Source organism: Trachurus trachurus (genome assembly GCF_905171665.1).
Source record: "Trachurus trachurus genome assembly, chromosome: 18".
In the NCBI taxonomy this organism is placed as follows: Eukaryota; Metazoa; Chordata; class Actinopteri; order Carangiformes; family Carangidae; genus Trachurus; species Trachurus trachurus.
This window is the reverse complement of record NC_139909.1, coordinates 13,184,036-13,205,646: the sequence shown is the minus strand read 5'-3', so window position 1 is coordinate 13,205,646 and position 21,611 is coordinate 13,184,036. Positions and strand designations below refer to the sequence as shown.

The following is a 21,611-nucleotide window of genomic DNA, read 5'->3' as shown; positions in this document are numbered from 1 at the left end:
TCGTCCCGTCGTCACGGACGTTTCCCCCAGAGTTTCCCAGACCAGGAGGAACATGGACGTCAGGTGGCAAGAGGACGGTGGCGGCGGCAAAGGAGAAGGAGAAGACGGAGACGAGGACAAGCAGAGCAACAGGTCCAAGCGGAGCGTGAAGGACGGGGTGTGTTGCTGCTACAGGGGGTTGCACCGAGCGTTCCTGCAGTGCGTGGAGGAGACGCCGGCCATGCTGACGGGACTGGTGCTGTCTCTGGCCTTCTGCGTGGCCATCATCGTCCTCATCCCCACCACAGGGAGGGTAAGACGGAAAGACACCCAAATACTTCACCCAAAATCAATCAATTCACCAATTTTCTACTCACCGTCATGCCAAGGAAGGGTATGGAGAACTTAAACGCTTTAGGAGTTCCAGGGGGGGTCCTGCTGGCAATGGGATTTTCATATAATGGCGGCAGATAGAGCTCACTTTTGAATCGTCCAAAACACACACTATGAAACATCCAGATACCTCCATAATGCTTGTCTGTACTGACCCAAGTGTCCTGAAGCCGCCACATGAAAAAGTTGTTAGAAAGAAATGAATTTGATCTCTGTTTTTAGCCTTGTTGTAGCAGTAGCTCCTAGTGGCTCTGTTGGTGTTTGTGCGCGAGATTTACTGCAAGATGTTCGTTCGTCGTTGTGAACATTGGATGTATGATGTAAACACGGAAGAACATCTCATATCAAATCTCGCCACTAGGAGCTACTACTACAACAAGGCTAAAAACAGAGGTCAAGTTAATTTTTTCCAAACAACTTTTTCATGTGGCGGCTTCAGACACTTGGGTCAGTACGGACGAGCAGTATGGAGGTATCTGGATGTTTCATAGTGTGTGTTTTGGACGATTCAAAAGTGAACTCTATCCACTGCCATTATATGAAAATCCGTTGCCAGCCAGACCCCCCCTGGAAATCCAAAAGTGTTTTGATGACTGAATTATCGATTTTGGGTGAAGTATCCCTTTAAGAAGGCGGAACTCGACTTGCAAAGCAAATATTCACATTTCCTTTTCATTAATGATCCTCATACACCTGGAATGACAAATACCAGATCCTTCCAGTCTTAAAAAAAACAGGGGGGCAAAATGTCTCCATTTAGGGGCAGTCTGGAACTCAGAGTAGGCAATTGTTTAAAATATTACCCAGTGTCTGAAATTTGGCTTTTCTGCTTTTTTTCTCCATTTTATATAATCAGGAATCCAGCATTTTAGATTTTTTAATTGGTTCATTTAGCAAAAACCAACTGGTCTCTGAACTGCAGAGATGAATCTATAAACTCTTTAAATGTCCCGTTTTGTGTGACCATCAGTCCAAAAGGTTTTCTGTTTTTAATTATGTATTTGTCATAGAAACATAATGAGATCTCATACTGGCGTGCAAAAGTTTGGGCACCCCTGGTCAAAATTTCTGTTAATGTGAACAGTTAAAGCAAGTGGAAGATGAAATTATCTCCAAAAGGCAAAAAGTTACAGATGACACATGACACTCCCTTTACATTGTGAACAATTTATGTATTATATATACAGTATATATGTTTTTCTTTTTCATCTTTTACATTTTCAAAATGACAGAAAAGGAAACCCTGCATAGTTAGTTACCTAGTAGCCCCCCTTTGGATCACAGCATGTAAATATCTTGTCTGACACCTTGGTCAAAGTTATCTGAGAGCTCAAGTCTCCTGGGTTTCCCGTTGTGTTGCAAGCTGCTGCTTTGTTTCTCTTTTTCACTCTAAAACTGTAGAAAACAAAAATAATACACGGATATTGCTTTAAATATTGCAAAAGAGTGTTTCACGTTTAACTTAATACCTTTTGGAGATCATTTCATCTTCCACTTGCTTTAACTGTTAACACATTTTAGTAGACATTTTGACCAGGGGTGTCCAGATGTTTGCCTCACTGTTTATTGTTGAGTTGACAGTCTGCAGTCTACTCTGAGTTTTTTATGGAGTAAGAAGCAAAATAGTTGGTCTCTATACCTGTCAACATGAGCACTTTGCTCCAGTGGGGGGTCAAGAAAGGAGAGCATCAAACCTGTTCTTCCAACAAAAACTCCAGAGCATTCAGCACATGCCTCAGTGATAAAGCGTGTTCATAACGTCTTCTCATCCATACACTAAACAGCTATAAATATGAAAGCAGGACGTATGTACAGTATGTAGGTCACCAGCTATAGGTGAAAGCTGACGTGTTTTATGAAGAAGCTGCCACCACCACCGACCTGTAAAAGCTGTTCATAGTTGAAAAGTGTTGGATAAAAGCACAGCAACATAAAATAGATATGAATTAAGTGTAAAACTCTATTCAACTACATTTTCCCATTCCCTTCAGCTACTACTTTTCATGCATTGCATCCTCCTCTCTTCACCTCATGTCATCTCTCGCTTGTTTTTATCTATCAGAGGCATAAATAAATCTGTGGTAAACTGGATACTGGATATTGAGCTCCAAGCAACACGCTTAGAGCAGAAAATACAGCTCGACCGCTACGTTTATGATCGAGGAGCTGGCTCAGTTGTGAAAATGTGATAGTTTTTTTTTCTTATATTACAACAGACTTTTTCATTAATTATTAAAATACTCAAGTTACTTTATTAATCCCCGTTATATTATTAGTAGATTTGTTTTGCAGCAGGAGGGTAACCCCAATTTAAAAATACAAAAAACACACAAAAAACCCACTTAAACAAAACAGTGAATAAATTAAAAACTAAATAGATTTTTTTTTAAAAGGATGAAATAAGTTAAAATACATAAATAATGAGCTAAACCTAGCAAAAGGAGTAAAAAAAAAAGTGCACTATAACTTATTTAAAAGACAAACAGCAGCTGAAACAAAACATCTGTAGCGTCCACATTTGTGGATTTTATAAAAGGTCAAAATACTTTGTGCCCAATCTTTAAACAGACAAGACAAACACACACATATACAGTACATTCGCACATATACTGTACCTCGATGTATTTCATTAAATCTAGGTTATGTGCATCTTGTTTAGGGAACATGAGTAGTTTTAATATATGTGAAACAAACTGGTTATTAGGCAGATGAAAGGTGAGACCTTAAACACTGTAAAAACAAAACGTCAAAGGACTAAATACCTTCACCTCACGTGGCAGACGCAAGATTTCTGCACACGGCACCAGGTGTTTATGTCTGATGAATGAGGGCAGTTTAATTTTAGTTCTCCTTAGTGTGAAGCAGACGGGCGGGTTTGGAATATACTTAACAGGACAATGCAATAAGGCGCTCCTAATTAAGATGTCTCGAAGGTTCGATCGACCGGTTTGGTAACTCTTTAATTTAATATTTAACGATTTTTATGTTTCAATGTACAGCACTTTGGCTACCAATGTGGTTTTTTAAATGTGCTTTATAAATAAAGTTGATTGATTGATAATTTACAGTGATTATGTCAAGAAAAAGCCAAGAAATAACAATTAATTACATGATAATGTTAAGTAAAAGCCTAGAAATAACGGTCAGCTTCATAGTAATGTCATGTTTTTCATAAAGGCTAAAGATTACACATGCTTTTAATACTTTGAATTCTTTGGGATTGGCCAGAATTTTTCTCCACCAAGTCCTTGGGCTATTTCTACGCAATCAATCGTTATTTCTTGGCTATATTTCTAGACATTACTATGAAATTGACCGTTATTTCTAGACATTATGATGCAATTAATTGATATTTCTTGGCATAATCACATATTTAGCGGCCTGTAAATTAAAGGGGTTACCACAAACGAAATTACGAACTGTCACAGACCAATCAAACGATAAATCAGTGAGTGACTGTGAAAACAGATGTGGATTTGGTGCACTGATCGATGTCGTTCTTTGCGCAGGACATCTACGTCCATGTGGGCGCTCTGGCGGTGTTGGGCGTGGTGCTGTGTCTGAGCACCGTCCTGCTGGTGTGTCTGCCCTGGCTGGCCGTCCTGAGGCGCTGCGGCGGCGCCCTGGCCCTCTTCGTCTGGGGGACGCTCTACATCACCGCCATCGTCTTCATCTTCACCGGAGGACCCGTCACCACGTGGGAGCAGGTGAGACAAGAGAGAATGATTACCTTTTATTTTAGTTGTTGTCAAGTCCTGTGTGCTTTCTGTGACCACAACTGTGACCAAACTTGAAAAACTGCTTCATCAGTTGTCGAACGACGCAAAAGACTCAATTCAGTTCTTCTTATTCTTTGATTTGATTTTCTTGAAGATGTTTTTTTTTTAGGTTTGATGGTTTCAAAGGACATAAACAGAATACTGGAAAAGGTTGATAACCTTGAAGATAAACAGAAAAGACATGCCTTAGTCATCAATAAACTCAAATAAGCACCAATAAACACTTTTCCTTAAAGGGATAGTTCAACATTTTGGCAAATTGGCCCATTGCCATAATCCCTATAGTCGTAGCAGTAGGTTCGTTACCTTTAATTGTCGGTGCAAGCTATTTTTAGAACGGCGGAGCAGAGCCGTGAGCTGCTCAGAGCTACGCTACGGAGGCTAATGGGATTTCTTGGTTTCCCTCATCAAACTCATCAAATACACAATCCAACAACTCCAAAACGCTCTGGTGGACAAGTTGTGACCTGCACATTCACCACGCTATGAGATAATAACAGAACGTTACCAGACGGAGTTGTTTTAGAGGCAAATTCATGCAAAACCGCAGATGTGCGTTTCCGTCAGGGGCAGTTTTCCGGTAAGCAGCTATGCATTTGCCTCGAAAACAACTCCATGGTATTATGGCAATGGGGCAATTTGCCAAATTGTTGAACTACTGTATCCCTTTAAAGTATTTCTAAAGAACAAAATGTAACATTTACTTGGATCTCAAAGCAAAGGGGTGTCCAACTCATTTTAGTTCAGGGGCCACGAACAGCGCAATTTGATCTCAAATGGGTCGGAACGGTAAAATAATAGCATGATAACCTATAAATAAAAAAAACATTGAATTTTCCCCTTTGTTTTAGTGCATTATTAAGATGTTTGCAGTTAACGAACTATCCTTTTACTAAACATATTATGAACAACCTGAAATTTCTTGATCAGAATATGTGCAATTTGAAATTTTCACGTTTGACTCCCCTGTTTTTTCTTCTTCGTCGTCTCTCACCTCCTCAGGTCGGGTTTTTCCTCTTCCTGTCTGTGAGCGTCTACACGGTGCTGCCTCTGTCTCTGGCCTGGGCCCTCATGGTCGGCATCGGGACCAGCGTTTCTCACATCATCATCATCAGCGTCTACGTCCCCGTCACAAGCCCAGAGACACCGGACCTCGCTGTGCAGGTGAAGGTTTACATTTAAAAACACTTTGCAGAATTAAACTCACGTATCCCCCACTACAAAAACCTATGTTATGTTTTTTTGGTTTCACCTTATCCCTTGTTTTAGTGGTGCAGTTTGTTATTGGTGAAAAAACAATAGCTGTGCCCAATAAAGCTACAAATGTAAATCTAAGGTCATAATTTGCAAATGACGCATCCATCAGGAGAAATGTACGTCTTTTGCATGTACCAAAAAATAAATGTACAAATTCAAATACTGCGTGAAGTCCCATCAATACTGTTTTGTTGGTTGTGCAAAAAATGCAAATGATTTACACAGGTTTACAGAGAAGGTCTGAGCCCGATTGTCTGACTTTGTGAATAACAGAGTGTTGTTTTCTCGCTCTTATGTAACAAACAAATCCAAAGTCATGATGTCGCATCGCCAGCGTAGTTTAACCCTTTCATTATCTTTTCTCTCCGTCAGCTGGTGGCGAACGCACTGCTGTTTGTGTGTGTGAACTGCATCGGGATTTTCCACCTGTGGACGACGGAGCACGATCTCAGGATATCCAATCAGAAGAGAGAGGAGTTCAGCGCCATACGCTGCCAGAAGGAAATAAAGAAATATCAGCAGGTTAAACTTTTCATCATTGCTACAGTTTTTTTTCAATAGTTTTTAAAAAATGTATTTACATTAAATTTACAAACAAAGAACATGAGGTCATCATGGGTGTTACAGTTACAGGGATAGTTCAGCATTTTGGCAAATTGGCCCATTGCCATAATCCCTATAGCAGTAGGTTCGTTACCTTTAATTGTCGGTGCAAGCTATTTTTAGAACGGCGGAGCAGAGCCGTGAGCTGCTCAGCGCTACGCTTCTTGGTTTCCTTCATCAAACTCATCAAACACACAATCCAACGACTCCAAAACGCTCTGGTGGACAAGTTGTAACCTGCACATTCACCACGCTATGAGATAATAACAGAACGTTACGAGACAGAGTTGTTTTAGAGGTAAATTCATGCAAAACCGCTGATGCACGTTGCCTTCAGGGACAGTTTTTCAGCAAGCAGTCTCTGCATTTACCTCTAAAACAACTCCATCTGGTAACGTATCGTTATTATCTCATAGCGTGGTGAATGTGCAGGTCACAACTTGTCCACCAGAGCGTTTTGGAGTTGTTGGATTGTGTATTTGATGAGTTTGATGAGGGAAACCAAGAAATCCCATGAGCCTCCGTAGCGTAGCTCTGAGCAGCTCGCAGCTCTGCTCCGCCGTTCTAAAAATAGCTTGCACCGACAATTAAAGGTAACGAACCTACTGCTATGACTATAGGGATTATGGCAATGGGCCAATTTGCCAAAATGTTGAACTATCCCTTTAAAATCACAATGTACTTTTCCACATACATCATTATATAATGTTGTACTATTCAAAGTGCATACACCATCCATTTATCGTTGCTTCAGTTTTAATCCATTCATGTTTTTCTTTAGTCCAACATGTCCCCTCGGTTACAGAGAAGAGAACCGAACGTTATCTTACACACAAATCTGACCCACTTCACCTCAACAGTCAATTAAATCTCAATTACTTTCCAGCTCAATGCTTTTAAATCCCGGCCTTTTCTCTTCTGTAGAGCTTATTCATTTTAAAATCATTACATGTAATCGCTCTCATTATCAGGCTCTTTACCTGGACGGCCTGGGTTTGGTTACTGTGTATGCTTTTCTGGTTATTAGGTCAATAATGGATTAATCATTCACTTGTCTGAAGCCTGGCAGGCAGCAATAGAATAGGTAAAGCCAAATGCACACTTAGTCCCACAGCAAGTAAACAAATAGATGAAACGTGATCCGCTGAGTAAACAAGGCATCGCTCCCAGGAGGAGGCCGCGCATTTCTTTTTACGGCCCCTTCTCCGACAGATCGCCACCTCCGTCAGACAGTAAAATGTCCTGGCGAGACCTCATCCACACACACATTTTAACCCCTCCTCTGTCCTATCCATTTCCCCGGCAACAGGAGCAGCTCCTCCTGTCCGTGTTGCCACGCTACATCGCTATGGAGCTGAGGACGGAGGTGGTGAACCGGCTGTCCAAGCCCAAGAGCGACAAGGGGAACGACGCCAACTTCCACAACTTCCACAGCCTCTACATACGGCAGCACAAAGACGTCAGGTGACGCTCACACCGGCTGCATTGTCGGCTTTAATGACAGAAACTTAAAAATTAACGTATTGCCTATTGTAAATGTATATTTTTACAGATCAATACCTGGTTTGCTTTGACATTGTGGTTCTATGAGCTACAGGTGCATCTCAATACATTATAACATCATGGAAAAGTCCATTTCCAGTAGTTCAAGTCAAACAGCCCCAGCCAAGTACTGAGTGCATAAAGATGGACATGCTTTTCAGAAATACCAACATTTCCATATTAAAAATGTTTTTCTTTTATTGTTTTTTTTTGTTGTTGTAATATTCAAATTTTTTTTTAGATGATTTGAATTTTAGGTCTGCATTAAATGTGAAGCCATAATCATTACAATGAAGACATGAAATGCTTCATTCTGTCTGTAATGGATCTATATAATGTATTAGTTTCACTTTTTGAATTGAAATACGGACATAAATAAACTTTTCCATGATATTCTAATTCAGCGGTTGCCAAACTTTTTAGGCCGTGCAGCCCTTTCTACTTTCCAACCTAGCTAACGCACCTGCAATGCCCAACACATTGTTTAAAAAAGGCATCGTCTATTTATAAACTGCTTTGGGGTCCTTTTTTAAAATTCATTTATTTTTATTAACACATTTTTAATTCAGGTTTACATATACACATATGATTTTCTTGAATTTAACTATTTACACTGTGAAAACCCTATTGGAAATAATGTTTGAGTTATTTATTAATAAGTAGAATATAACACCACAGCGTCTCTATTACCCTTTTCCATGTCACGCACCCTCTAGCAGCAGCTTGCGCACCACAGGAGGTGCATACAGCATCGTTTGGGAATCATCTAATTTATCAAGATTTTTTTTTGTATATTTGTCCATACTTATTGTATATTTGTGTCATTCTGTGTTTGTTTGTGTGTTTGTTTAGCATCCTGTACGCAGACATCGTGGGCTTCACGAAGCTGGCGAGCACCTGCTCTCCCGAGGAGCTGGTCGCTGTGCTCAACAAGCTCTTTGGCAGGTTCGACAGCATAGCCAAGGTGAAAATACAACTCACATCATCTCAATGTAAAACCTCACGGAACTGTTTTGTTTTATCTAATTTTGAGTTTTATGCCCCTAGTTTCCCGTTTTTTTCTTCCCCTTTTTACCCCTAGATGTTTTTTAGTATCATAAAGGTGCAGCCCAGCATTGTTATTTAGTATTTTATAGATTTCATCTCTTATATTACAGTGGAAAATCACATCTGTATTTATGGAACCACAAATATACTGCTGTGTGATTCAAATTGAATGGAAGAGAATGGTGAATTGTTACGTTAATGAATATGTGAACCATGAAAAATCATAATAAAAAGAGAATTTAAAAAAGGGTAACCCTTTAATTTACAGGCTGTTAATTGCATGATAATGTCAATTAATAGCCAAGAAATAACAGTTAATTGCGTTGTAATGACAGGAAATAGTCTAGAAATAACAGTCAATTTCATAGTAATGTCATGATTTTCATAAAGGCAAAAGATTACACATGTTTTTCATTTATTTTATTCAATAATCTTTAATTATTTATTATTTCTACGCAATCTTTTCGTTTCCTCATAGTGATGTTATATGGTGGTCTCCCATTTCTGCGCAATCAATCATTATTTCTTGGTCATATTTCTATATTTGGTTATTTCTAGGCATTATGATGCAATTACTTGTTATTTCTTGGCTATTTCTAAACATTATGACGCAATTAACGGCCCGTACATTAAAGGGTTACCTAAAAAAAAGCTCTGAACTCCACGTCTGAGCTCCTCTCCCTCTCCTCCGTCTCTTCTAGGAGAACGGATGTCTTCGTATTAAGATCCTGGGCGACTGCTACTACTGTGTTTCCGGTCTGCCCGACCCCATCCCCTCCCACGCCAGGAACTGCGTTCAGATGGGGCTGGACATGTGCACCGCCATCAGGTCAGTTCATCAGACACAACCCCTTTGTTTTTTTTGTGAGGAAGGGCTCGTCCACGTGGCGTGACCTTTGGTTTTTTTTTTTCCAACCACAAATATAAAAGCTACTCAGTGCTCTCGATTTGCATCTGATTTCACTGTACCCTGTACAACTTCCTCGTGCAGCTTCGTGACATTTTTATTTCCCTACTCTTTCCTGTACAGCTGAAACCACAGTTACAGAAAAAGGAAAAGCACTGTTGTATTTCCATAGACTGAACTCTCCCCCTAGGGGATGAATAAAGTGCACATTTTCAGAGGTTGCACTGTGTTTGCACTGTCGACATTAAATGTGGAAATATTTGTTTCTGTTGCATCGGTTTTATTGCTTTGATTTGAACAGAAAGCTATTTCATGATAAATCCTTCATCTTCACGTCTTGTTGTTACACTACGCAGCATTTCTTGTTGTCTGGAGTTAATATATACATGATAATAATAATACCATACCATACCATACCATACCAACTTTATTTATAAAGCACTTTAAAAACCCATTGGACCAAAGTGCTGTACAAAATCACACATAAAATATACAATCGGTATAAGACACAAAATGTACATAAAACAAAACAGAATAAAAACAATAATAAACTTTATTTGTATAGCACATTTCATACAATTATTGTATCTCAATGTGCTTCACAATAAAAGAAGGAACATTAAAAGAAAATAAAAACATTTAAAAAGAAACATGACAAGAAAAGAAAAGAGACAAAGCAACAATAAAGAAAGAAAATATTATTTTTTATTAAATTAAGCACTATTAAATAAAAGTAAATCTCAAATAACTTCCATATTTTTGGTTGTTTGTGTGTGTGTTTGCAGTAAACTGCGTGAGGCAACCGGTGTGGAGATCAGCATGCGCGTGGGCGTCCACACCGGCAACGTGCTCTCTGGCGTGATCGGCCTGCAGAAGTGGCAGTACGACGTGTGGTCGCATGATGTCACGTTGGCCAATCACATGGAGTCTGGCGGTCTCCCCGAGTGAGTCCGACAACTTCAACCCGATGGGGCGAAAAGCATGACGTGGGTTTCTGTCGACTGATTTCCTGTTTTTTTATTTATCCTGTATCTTTATTGTCACTATAAATAGACGAGTGCACATCACGGAGGAGACGCTGCAGCACCTGAACGGAGCGTACCAAGTGGAGGAGGGGGACGGGGGGAGTCGGGATCCCCTCCTTAAAGGGAGGAAAACCTACCTGGTGATTGACCCCCACAAGCTGGGCAGCTTCTCCAGGAGGCCCAAATCGGTCAGTGTGTTTGTGTGCAAAAATGTTAAACTAAATCCTTCTATCCACATCTTCCTGAAAGTGTGTGGATGTATCGTATCGACCACTTCAGTAAAGACCACTTCAAAATGTTTGGTTTCTCTGGTTTTACTATTTATAGATATACGTTTAAAGCAGAAGTAAGTGATATATTTGTGTTAATATAAGTCTTAAATAGTTATATCTTCCGACAGCAATCACTTACATAGAGTGTTTGGACTGAAACACGGGTCTCTCAGTCACTCTGCTCTGCTCTGAGTCGAGGAGAAAACATTTATCGTATCCTACAGTTTTTATCCAATGAGGAGAGAGAACGGCATGCAGGGCTGTGTGTGCAGCCAAGGGATGCACGTGAATGTGGTGACGTAGGGACGAGGACTGTTATGGTGCGTTCAAGGCAGCCCGTAACTCGTGTTTTTCCGACCTGTGAAGTCGTACCAGTTCGATCTGGTACGAGTTCACGGGTCAGAAGTTACGAGTGGCCGTTATAGTGACTTTCACTGGTAAAACAGGTCGGAAAAACACGAGTGGGTTGCCTGGAACGCTACAAAATCGTAAGTTGTGACATGAAGCTGTAATTTACGGTTTCAAAAGCCTGCCTGGAACGCAGCATTAGCCAAAACGGCCGGACCACTTACTTCTGCTTTAAGTAAAATGAACACTTTGGTTTCATTCAACACACGACTGACAACATTTCCCTCAAATTTGAAATGAAAATATTGTCTTTTAGAGCATTTATTTGTAGAAAATGACAACTGGTCAAAGCGTTTTCAGACCTTTAGTAATGCAAAGACAACAACTTCATCCACCCATCGTCTTCCGCTTAGAAAACAAGTTCATTTTTCAAAAATTAACAAAAATTAGTTGCATTGTGTTGTTTTGTTTAAAAATGGAAAAAGGAAATCAAGTTTACTTTCATTTTTAAACAAAACAACACAACACAACTATTTTTTTCAACTTCAGAAATTCAGAAAGTTCAGAAATCAACATTGGTGGAAATCCCACATTTTTAATTACAGCAGTGGTTTTTACTGTATACTCTTCTCGTTAAATATAATTAGTTTCAGGTGATGACATAATCAGTGCCTCATTAAGCAGAACGACGTGTGAATTCAATAGAAACTGGACAGGAATTGCTGCCATACATGTAGAGATGCTGATTTATTAAGAAAAATTTGGAACAAGACTTAATAAATTTCTGTTCCCCAGTGGAGAAAAAAACAATAAAACAATCTTTTATCTTTGTTTCAGGCCAACTCTCTTGCGTCGGGCGAGTCCCGGCTGCGGGCGTCGGTCCGGATGTCTCAGTACCTGCAGTCCTGGAAAACCATCCACCCCTTCGCCGACCTGAGCCACCCTGACGCCTCGTCCTCCAACAAGCCCAACATGCCGAAGGCCGGCGCTTTCATGAACCAGTCGGAGCTCAACGCGGTATGTGTGTGTTGTTTAAGTGGTTTCTCCTACACACTGAGTGGTGCCTAAATACAAATACCTGGACATATACATTCTATATGGGACTGTGATGAATAAGGGGTTAGGAACATGGGCAATTGAGAAATGTCTTTTAAAAAATGTCTTAAAAACATGCATCAGATGTGTTAAAATGTACATTTTGTATTCATGTTGGTTTTGTGTCATTTGAAATGAAAGTTGAACCATTTTTAACAAAAGTCAGACTGAAAGCCCTGAAAACGTCAAATGGTGTAACCACAAAAGAATGATAAATATTAAATATTTTATCCACCTACAGTGGATTTAAGTGTACTTGTAAAAAAAAAAAAAATCCTCTGAAAACATTAAATGAGATTAGATTAGATAGATTTTTTGCTGTATTTCTTTATTCGAATTTGAATTAATTTGGCAATACTGAGCGCGACAAAAACACCACTCAAAACACCACTTTTTTTCTAAATAATATGACAAATGATGTAAAAATTGTTAAAAAACATAGTGTTGCATTGCAAAAGTGAATTACATATTATTTCAAATTTGAGTTCAGATTTATTTTCCTGTATATCGTCAGATTTTTATGAAAAAATACTGGTTACACCACTTGACAATAGTGTTTACAAGTGGCACATGAGCCTAAATATGTGTCCTCAGCTATAGACTCTATAATTGTATTGTATTGTACATTTTAAAGCTCTCATATTGATCATGTGTATGTGTGTGTGTGTGTGTGTTTTTGCTTCAGGAGAGACTAATTTCTCAGAACAACCCCAACGGGTAGGTTCCCACATGTATTAAAACCATCATAATTAACTCAAGTAGAACAAGAATAATGAATTAAGACCAACATTTGATGCTCTGTCCTTTGTGTCTCATGTGTTTTTCTTCTGTCCCAGTCTGGTTGTAGCTAATAGTGTCACAGGATCGCTGGACCCACTGGAGATTGCAGGGTAAGTAAAAATGTGTTTATACACTTATTTACTTATTTATTCCAACTGTTTCTCCTCTGGTTTATTCTTTTTCTGTGGTTTCGTTTTGTCAGGAGGAGAGCGAAGAAGCTGAACTGTCTGACCCTGTTGTTTAATGACGTCAGTCTGGAGAAACAGGTAAAGTCGTCTTCTGGGTTTCTGAGATCATGGGTGTCACGCTTGGTTGGATGTACGTACAAAAAAAAAAATAACAAGGGCGCAGAAACAATGTAGTAATACCTGTGTGTGTATGTGTATGTGTGTCGATCCAGTTCCGCCTTTCAGAGGTGACGGGTTTGCACCACTCGATAAGCTGCATAGCTTTGATCTTCGTTACGAACTTCGCCGTTCAGATGCTCGTCTCTGTAAAGTGGGTGTCACTTTGACATTATTAGTTACAAATATGTTCAAACTTTATGAGACAAGGAGTTAATAAAGTCAGTGAAATGAGTAAAGTATAAATTCTCACTCCCTCCCAGGAACTTTGAGTTGGCAGTATCCTACGGTGCGACCTTCCCTGTGCTCGTGCTGCTCATGTCCATCGCTTTCACGGGATACTTGGAGGTAAAAGAAACAACAAAAACAGGAAGTTATTAAATAGAAAACACAAGAAACTAAAGCATATTCATGTCTGTATGTCAAAATGAATTCAAGATGGACATTTTATAGTTTTTATAACAAAGGAATAGATACATATTAACAATAGTAATAATAATTTAAATTGTTTTTTATTGTAAGGTGACCTTGAGAGTCTTAAAATGTGTTATTATTATTTTAGTTGGTGATGCGACACAGAGGAATACATTCTTTTGTTTGACATGTGACAAACAGGACTGAATATAGTGAATATTACAGTGTTGTAATTTGTGTTTGGATGGTTTTCCGTTTGCAGAAGTGGCGCACCAAGATCCCTGTGGGCGTCCAGTGGATCTCAGGACTGTCCCGCGGCGTCTCCAGCAGGGTGGCGCTGCGGCTGTTCGTGGTCGCTGTCTGCATGCTCATCACTCTTCTCATGGCGTTCCTCAACATGGTCCGTTCCTTTTATTGTACCATCATCTTTTATTTTATTTCCCCTCATTCCATATATAATATATATAAACTATTCTCTTTGTATTTGTTTTCTTTCTCTGCTTTTCCCCTTCCTCTCTGATCACACTGTTCTTGTCTTGTTTTTTAATTTCAGGTTTTCCTGCCAGGAAACAACTGTGGGAATATCACCAACACGACGGAGCTGGAAGGTTTCAAACTTCACACCGTGCCTGTGAGTATATCTCTAAAGATGTGGTGTGCAAGCTGCAAAAGGGTGATGGTGATGCTATGGTGTTATATTTTACTAATAGATAAATAACTATAACAAAAATAACAAATCGTTTTTTTACAGTGTAAATAGTAGAATTCAAGAAAATTATTTGCAAACCTGAATTAAAAACGTTTTAATAAATCGTTTTGAAAATGTGTACCCAAAAAGCAATTGATAAATAGACCTTTTTTTTTAATGTGTCGGGCATTGGTCAGCTAGGTCAGAAAGTAGAAGAGGGTGTATGACCTAAAAAGTTTGGGAACCGCTGCTCTAAAGGAACATTTTACCCATAAGTCTTCACATTTGTTCAATGAAATCTATAGTGATGCTTTGTTTACATATTAATTTACTTTACTTTAGTGGTAACCCTTTAATTTACAGGCCACTAATTACGTGATAATGTCAAGAAATAACAAATAATTGCATCATAATGTCTAGAAATATAGGGCACGAAATAATGATTGATTGTGTAGAAATAGCCCAGAAGTATCGGTCAATTTCAAGGACTTGATGGAGAAAAATTCTGGCCTTTCCCAAAAAATTCAAAGCATGAAAAGCATGTGTAATCTTTTGCCTTAATGAAAAACATAACATTACTATGAAATTTACTGTTATTTCTAGACTATTTCTTGAAACTACTACGCAATTAATTGTTATTTCTTGGCTATTTCTTGACATAACCACTGTAAATTTCAGTCAATCAATCAACTTTATTTATATAGCACATTTCAAAAAGCCTAAGTGCTGTACATTGAAACATAAAAATAAACTAAAGTAAATTAAAGCTTTACCACTTTAGTTTCAATTTGTCTTATAACCTCACATACTCTGTCTTCTTTCCACCGCCCGCCTCTCTTCACACTCCCAGTACTACCTGTACTGCTGCCTGCTGGCGATGCTGGGGGTGATCGTGTTCGTGAGGACGTGTCTGTCGGTGAAGGGGCTGATGCTCACGCTGGCTGTGGTCGTTTACCTGGCGCTCTTCATCCACGTTTACGCCCCGAGGTCCGCCTGCCTCGTTGACCTGCTTTACAACAACACCACAAAGTGAGTGGCACGGCGAATGTAACGACATTTATTATTCAAGAGGTCCGGTGTAGTAGTTTCACGTTGCTGAGCGTTACTTTGAAGATGAAGCAGCGAGGGTTCGGGTTCTGATACTTTGTGGAGCTTCTGTGGAAAATATAAACACACAAAACTAGTGGTGTGTGCATCTTCACTGGCCTCACGATGCAATTTGATTACGATTTCACCGGTCTACGATTCAGTTCGATTCGATTATACGATGCATTCCGATGCATCACATCGTCAATTTTCTATGTTGCCACACATGGCTTTTTTTAATTAATTAACATAAATAGTCTGAATAATATTATAACTTTTTATTTACATAAAATTAAATAGAAAATGTCATTTAAATGCATTTCCACAATAATACAGCAGCTTTCTTGGAGTCTGAACACACAAAGAAAATTTCTCAGAAACAAAACGTAAATCTTGGCATTGTGCTTTAGAATGAAATAAAATAAAACACTGTCCCTGTATGTGAACAACATCATCAAACTTGAATGAATTATTTGAATTTAAAAATCGATTATGTGACAAAACTGCATCGATTCAGATTCGTCCCATTAAGAATCTCGATGCATCTTTGAGACGATTATTTTCAGCGCCACAAGACGAAATATCCGGAGGGAAATGGACCAAATACACTATTAAAAAAATATTTAAAAAATGAAAACAGCATAGAATTTAAGTTAATTTGTCTTTAATCATTGTATATTCACTGAATTAAAACAGTGACTGTGCGCATCATGACAGTAATGAGCTTGAACATGTGCAGGTATGAATAAAAACGTGTGTTGATGCTGTTCCCAGTAATCCCCTTAAAGTTCACTTTCCATTCATCCACATTCATTCACCGCTCTCCGCAGTCATCACACACTCAGCCGAGGTGTCACGTTTCCCGCCTTTTTTTGTTCCGCCGCTCTACACGCCAGATTGCGAGTCCTTGTCTGGAGTTTCAGGTCACCATCATTTATTCAGGAGGTTTTTTTCTGTAGACGGAGGCCTGTGGGAGAGGAGGAGGAGGAGGAGGGGGGGATCCATTCACTGTGAGATAGACAGAGAGAAAAGCTTATCACAGGAATTATGTAATGGAAGGAAGAAAAAAGACTGATGGCAATTTGATAATGTGGGAGTTTGTGCTCTAAGTCTGTGAATGTTTGTGTGTTTGGCTGCAGGCCGGGCGTGCTGAAGGACCCTCAGATCATGTCCGGGGTTTGGCTGGTCATCTTCTATATCGTGTGCCTCATACTGGCCAGACAGGTGTGTGTGCTTAAAAATATTCATATCTCTTCATATACATCTGTTAGTTCCTCCGAATATACAAAATCACTTGTTCCTGGCTGTTTTTTTTATTTTTATTTATTTATTTATTTATTTTTGGGATTTTTTTTTTTCAGGATCAATGTTACAGACCAGACTAAATTAAAAGTCAATATCCACAAGGTGGCAAAGTCAAAATGAAATGAATGTTTTGTACAATGACAGGACAATAGAAAGTGGGGAAAAATGAATAAATAAAATAAATTATTCAATATTCGGTCACTGTGCATGGATCAAACATGAAGTGTTTGTCAAAATGTCAATGTTTTATTTCGTTATAGTCGTCTTTTTATCTTCTTGTTGTCTGCATTATTATGTTGTCTAGCCTATATTACTATGTGTATTCACTGTACTGTTTTTCATGCTATGGGACTCCGAATGGAAATTAGCATTGCTGCTACAGTATAATCCGGCACATTTACATGTTTTTATATGTTCATTAATGTGCACTGTCCCATCCAAATAAACAAATAAAGTAAAGTAAATACCAAGTGATGGTCCAATACAGGGAATTAGTCAACCTGGTGCACTGGAAGATTTTCCATATAAATTAAAAATGTTTTTTCCTGGATGTTTTGATAAATATTTTTTCTCTTGTCTTTCTATTTCTCTCTCTCTCTCTATCCTTTAGGACGAGCTCGGCTGCCGCGTCGACTTCCTGTTGGAGCGGTGTTTCAAATCGGAGAGGGAGGAGATGGAGACGATGGAGAACGTCAACAAGCTCCTCCTGCAGAACGTCCTGCCGCTGCACGTCGCCTGCTTCTTCATCGGCAAAACCATTCGAAACCAGGTACGTTAAAACGATCCGAGGAAACGGTTGTGCTGTTGGTTTTCAAGTGGCCCAATTACAATTTTTTTCCCCTCAAGTGTGCACATATCGTATCTGTAAAGGCGTTTTCACACCTCAAAGTCCGAACCAAGGTCCGGGTTCTGTTACATTGTAAACATTTGTTCCTGTTCTCCTCATCTCCTCATGTACTCCGGCAGCTCATTTTGTCATATAGAACATCTCTGATATTTGTTTACGCTGCTAGGCTAGTTTTGTTTTGCTGAGTCAGCTGGTCAGCGTGGCGTAACTTCCTGTACCGTAAATCGAGAGCAGAAGAAGGAAAAGAAAAACTTCCTGTCATTGATACGAACCATACAAGTGAGTGGGTATGTGTGGGGGAAATGGAGGTGGGAGGGGGGGGGGGTATGTGTTGTATTTCGAGTCCCTGAGAAACGTCATCTCATTTTGTCTACATTACACTGGAATGGAGCAAATTGATAAAATAAAGACATTTGACCTTTGACCTTTTCACACAACAAAAGGTACGAACCTGGGTTCATTTGGTCCAGACCGAGATCGCCTCTTTCAGTAGTACCAAATTTTGGTCCGTAGCACCTTTCACACCTGGAATTTAGGTTCGGATCAAACAGAAAAGTCCAAAAGTCCTAACATGAACATGTAAATGTGTTTTGTATTGTCAGGTCAGATTCAGGCCCCCTGTTATAAGTGGAAATAAATCATTGGTAGCCAACCGTGTCTACGCATGCGGGTCGTTTTACGCAAGCAGAGCAGGTGTAAATGCAGATATCAGATATGGGTCACTTCAATAGAACATGTAAACAGACGAAACAGTCAGATATAGGCGACAACAAATCAGAACTGGACATCAAGGCCTGTCGTGTGAAGACAGCCTTTTGTTTTCTGCCTCTCTGTTTGCCATTTCAACTTTTACACATTATATTCTATTTTTTTTTAACCTTTTTAAAACCCTCCTCTCCAGGACCTGTACAGCCAATCGTACGACTGCGTGTGTGTGATGTTCGCCTCGGTGCCTCAGTTCAAAGAGTTTTACAGCGAGAGCAGCGCCAACAGGGACGGTCTGGAGTGTTTGCGCTTCCTCAACGAGATCATATCAGACTTTGATGAGGTATGAGGAACAAATATGCAATCTGTTCAACTGTCTCTGTCCTCGGGCCTGAACATTTTTCTCTCACTTTTTTTTCGTACATTCATTCGCATCTCTTCCTCATATTTCTGTCACACAGCTTATGTCCAAGCCCAAGTTCTCGTCAGTGGAGAAAATTAAAACCATCGGCAGCACTTACATGGCCGCCGCAGGTCTGAGGCACTCGCCTCCAGGAGATGACAGAAAGGTGAGCAAACGTTTAATTCAAAGGTAGCTTATGCAAATTGCACCAATGACACTTATATCTTTACATTAAAGTGTTGATGTGATGTTTAAAAAAGGAAAATGTGTACAGTAGCAATCCTGTTCAACAAGTAGTACTGTTTCACCTCATGATGGGAATGAACAACTTGATCTCTGGCTCCCCCTGCAGAACTGTGAGACGTCCTACAGTCACATTCGTGCCATGGTGGAGTTTGCAATGGCTCTAATGAACAAACTGGAGTGCATCAACACCCACTCTTTCAACAGCTTCAAACTACGGATCGGTGAGTTTGTCTGCACCTGCTTTGTCGAATAACTGCACTTTTTTTTTTTTTTACTTTATTTTTAAGAAGTTTTACAATATGGAAGAAAGAGAAAAAAAGAACATTAAAAAAGGCACAGGTGGAGAAAATAAAATACACAGGGGGAAAATGAATCAATATGACGTGTACATTTTAAGAGATAGGACTAGGTCCAGGTTTTAAAGACATTTCAGTTCTTTTAGTTCTATTTATCCACAGTCTTTCCTTCATATCATAAAGCATAAAGTACCACATGTACTCAAACAAAACAAAACACAATCAATCACATTAGTAAATGCTAACTATGTCCTGTTGTGATGAGGGACCACTTATTCCAGATGAGTTGTCCATTTCCTCCAGTATGTAGGCCTAGTGAATTTGAATAACTGCACATTTTAAAAGCAGTTTTTAAATTGTAAATAAAATTCACAATTTTATCTTTAATGTTTTGTTGTTGCCTGTGCATCGTTTCCTGTTTTAATTTTCATTGCACAGACGTATTTTTAAAGACAAAATTCAAGATAAAATTGTTAGATAAACCACCAAAGAAAACACAGAAGCCCTTCCCTCTGACCAGCCCCTCTCTCTCTGTTGTTTACACACAGGAATAAACCACGGCCCAGTGATCGCTGGAGTGATTGGAGCTCATAAACCGCAGTATGACATCTGGGGGAACTCTGTGAACGTGGCCAGCAGGATGGACAGCACAGGAGTGCTGGACAAGATCCAGGTCTGAGAAAAAGAGACAGAGACAGAGATACTGAAACACATACTGTAGTATACCACATCCTCTTTCTGTGTGAAATGCCCGTCTCTGAATGTTTTGTTTATTAGAAAACCGGGGGAAAACCAATCTCACACTGTTTTTCATGTCTGTATCACTATAAAGGCAAAAGCTATTAAAAAAATATCACACTAACTAGAAATTAAAGCCACAATATGCAACGTTAAGGCTGATACAACTTGTTTCCAGTTATTATCAGATGGTTTCATGGATAAAAAGTTGATGGATTTCCGTCTGTTTCTTTTCCCCAGGCGACGGAGGAGACGGCCGACGTGGTCCAGAGTTTAGGCTACAGCGTCACCCGCAGAGGAGTCGTCCAAGTCAAGGGCAAAGGGGAGCTCACCACCTATTTTATTAACACAGAACAGTCATCCTTTCAGTTCTGATCCGACACTGACTCAAACTTCAACTTTATTACTCAAACACGAGCTGCAGAGGCCTCACAGATGTGTCACCACTGATGGTGGTGAACCGGAGCAGGGTTGGTGGTGGTTGTTGGCAGCCACAGAGCTGAGCACAATGACTTGACTGTGAAAATACTTCACACCAGCGTTTGCACTGACTCATCGCTAAAAAAAACCTAGATGAAGGAAGGAACACACGGGTCGTCACGGGCCCCGTCGGATCATTCGCATCTGCCCCTTCGTCTTGAGGATGAGACACTAAATAAAATCCAGACCGATTAAATGAAGACATGAGACTGCAACTGGCAACTTAAAGCTTCTAACTCACGGACCGTTCAGGGGTTGACCACGTTGCTGACTCTTAACTGTATCTGTACTGTATGTGGGTTGAGTCCCAGTCGCACACTTTAAACTGTTTTATTCTGAAAACATGCAACATTATGTTATTATATAATGTTTGGCACAGTTAACCCGGCTGAATCACAAGAAGAATACTAGCTGTGCTGTTTATGTTATTGACAATATACTTTGCTCCATTGTGTTTTCACTAAACTACCGACAGAGTAGGTAGGTTTTACAGGGTATGTAGGTACAAAATATTCACTTGGAGAAAAATATCATGTCTGTGTCTAAGACGAGATAAAGCAGAGAGGTCCCATGATAATTCATGGCACTTCTGGTAACTTTGCGGATAGTTGCACCCTCTCAGATCTATTTAAATTATTCAAATGCATCAGCCTGTAGAGGGGGAATCCCTTGGTTTAAAGTTTGCAAATCCAACAAACATGAAGTCTAAAGAGATGCTGGTTTTTTTTTTAAGCCAAGACTGGCTGGGAACCAGTTTGTCTGACCAATCATGACTGAAGCTGGAGATGTTCTGCAACTTTATTGATCTAACGCTGCCCAAACCTGACATTATAAAGATTCTGATAAAGATTACACCAATACAGGAATAATGATATGTTGAGCCATGAAATGTCTGATAATGCACATGTGACTTTTTGCACTTTTTAAATTGTATTTGTTAAGGGGGGTAGAGTTCTGTAATATTATATGAGTGCATACAGAATTCCTCCTTGCTCATTAAATATGTGTTTCTATGAGGGATGATGTGATGTG

The 21,611-nt window shown here is 39.5% G+C and overlaps 1 protein-coding gene across 1 annotated transcript; it reads left to right on the top strand.

Moving 5' to 3' along the window:
* Window positions 1-81: 81 nt before the first annotated feature.
* On the top strand, window positions 82-21,607 carry LOC311001999 (adenylate cyclase type 2). Its single transcript, XM_083993190.1, has 25 exons — window positions 82-292; window positions 3,882-4,079; window positions 5,154-5,315; window positions 5,781-5,930; window positions 7,321-7,475; window positions 8,406-8,517; window positions 9,302-9,429; window positions 10,293-10,451; window positions 10,561-10,720; window positions 11,990-12,169; window positions 12,933-12,964; window positions 13,084-13,137; window positions 13,230-13,293; window positions 13,428-13,525; window positions 13,635-13,719; window positions 14,048-14,185; window positions 14,339-14,416; window positions 15,324-15,502; window positions 16,699-16,783; window positions 17,475-17,633; window positions 18,613-18,759; window positions 18,878-18,985; window positions 19,172-19,286; window positions 19,910-20,034; window positions 20,340-21,607. Exons 1-25 carry the CDS (start codon window positions 221-223, stop codon window positions 20,472-20,474), a joined length of 3,078 nt encoding a protein of 1,025 aa, XP_083849316.1. The 5' UTR covers window positions 82-220; the 3' UTR covers window positions 20,475-21,607.
* The last annotated feature ends 4 nt before the right edge of the window (window positions 21,608-21,611 follow it).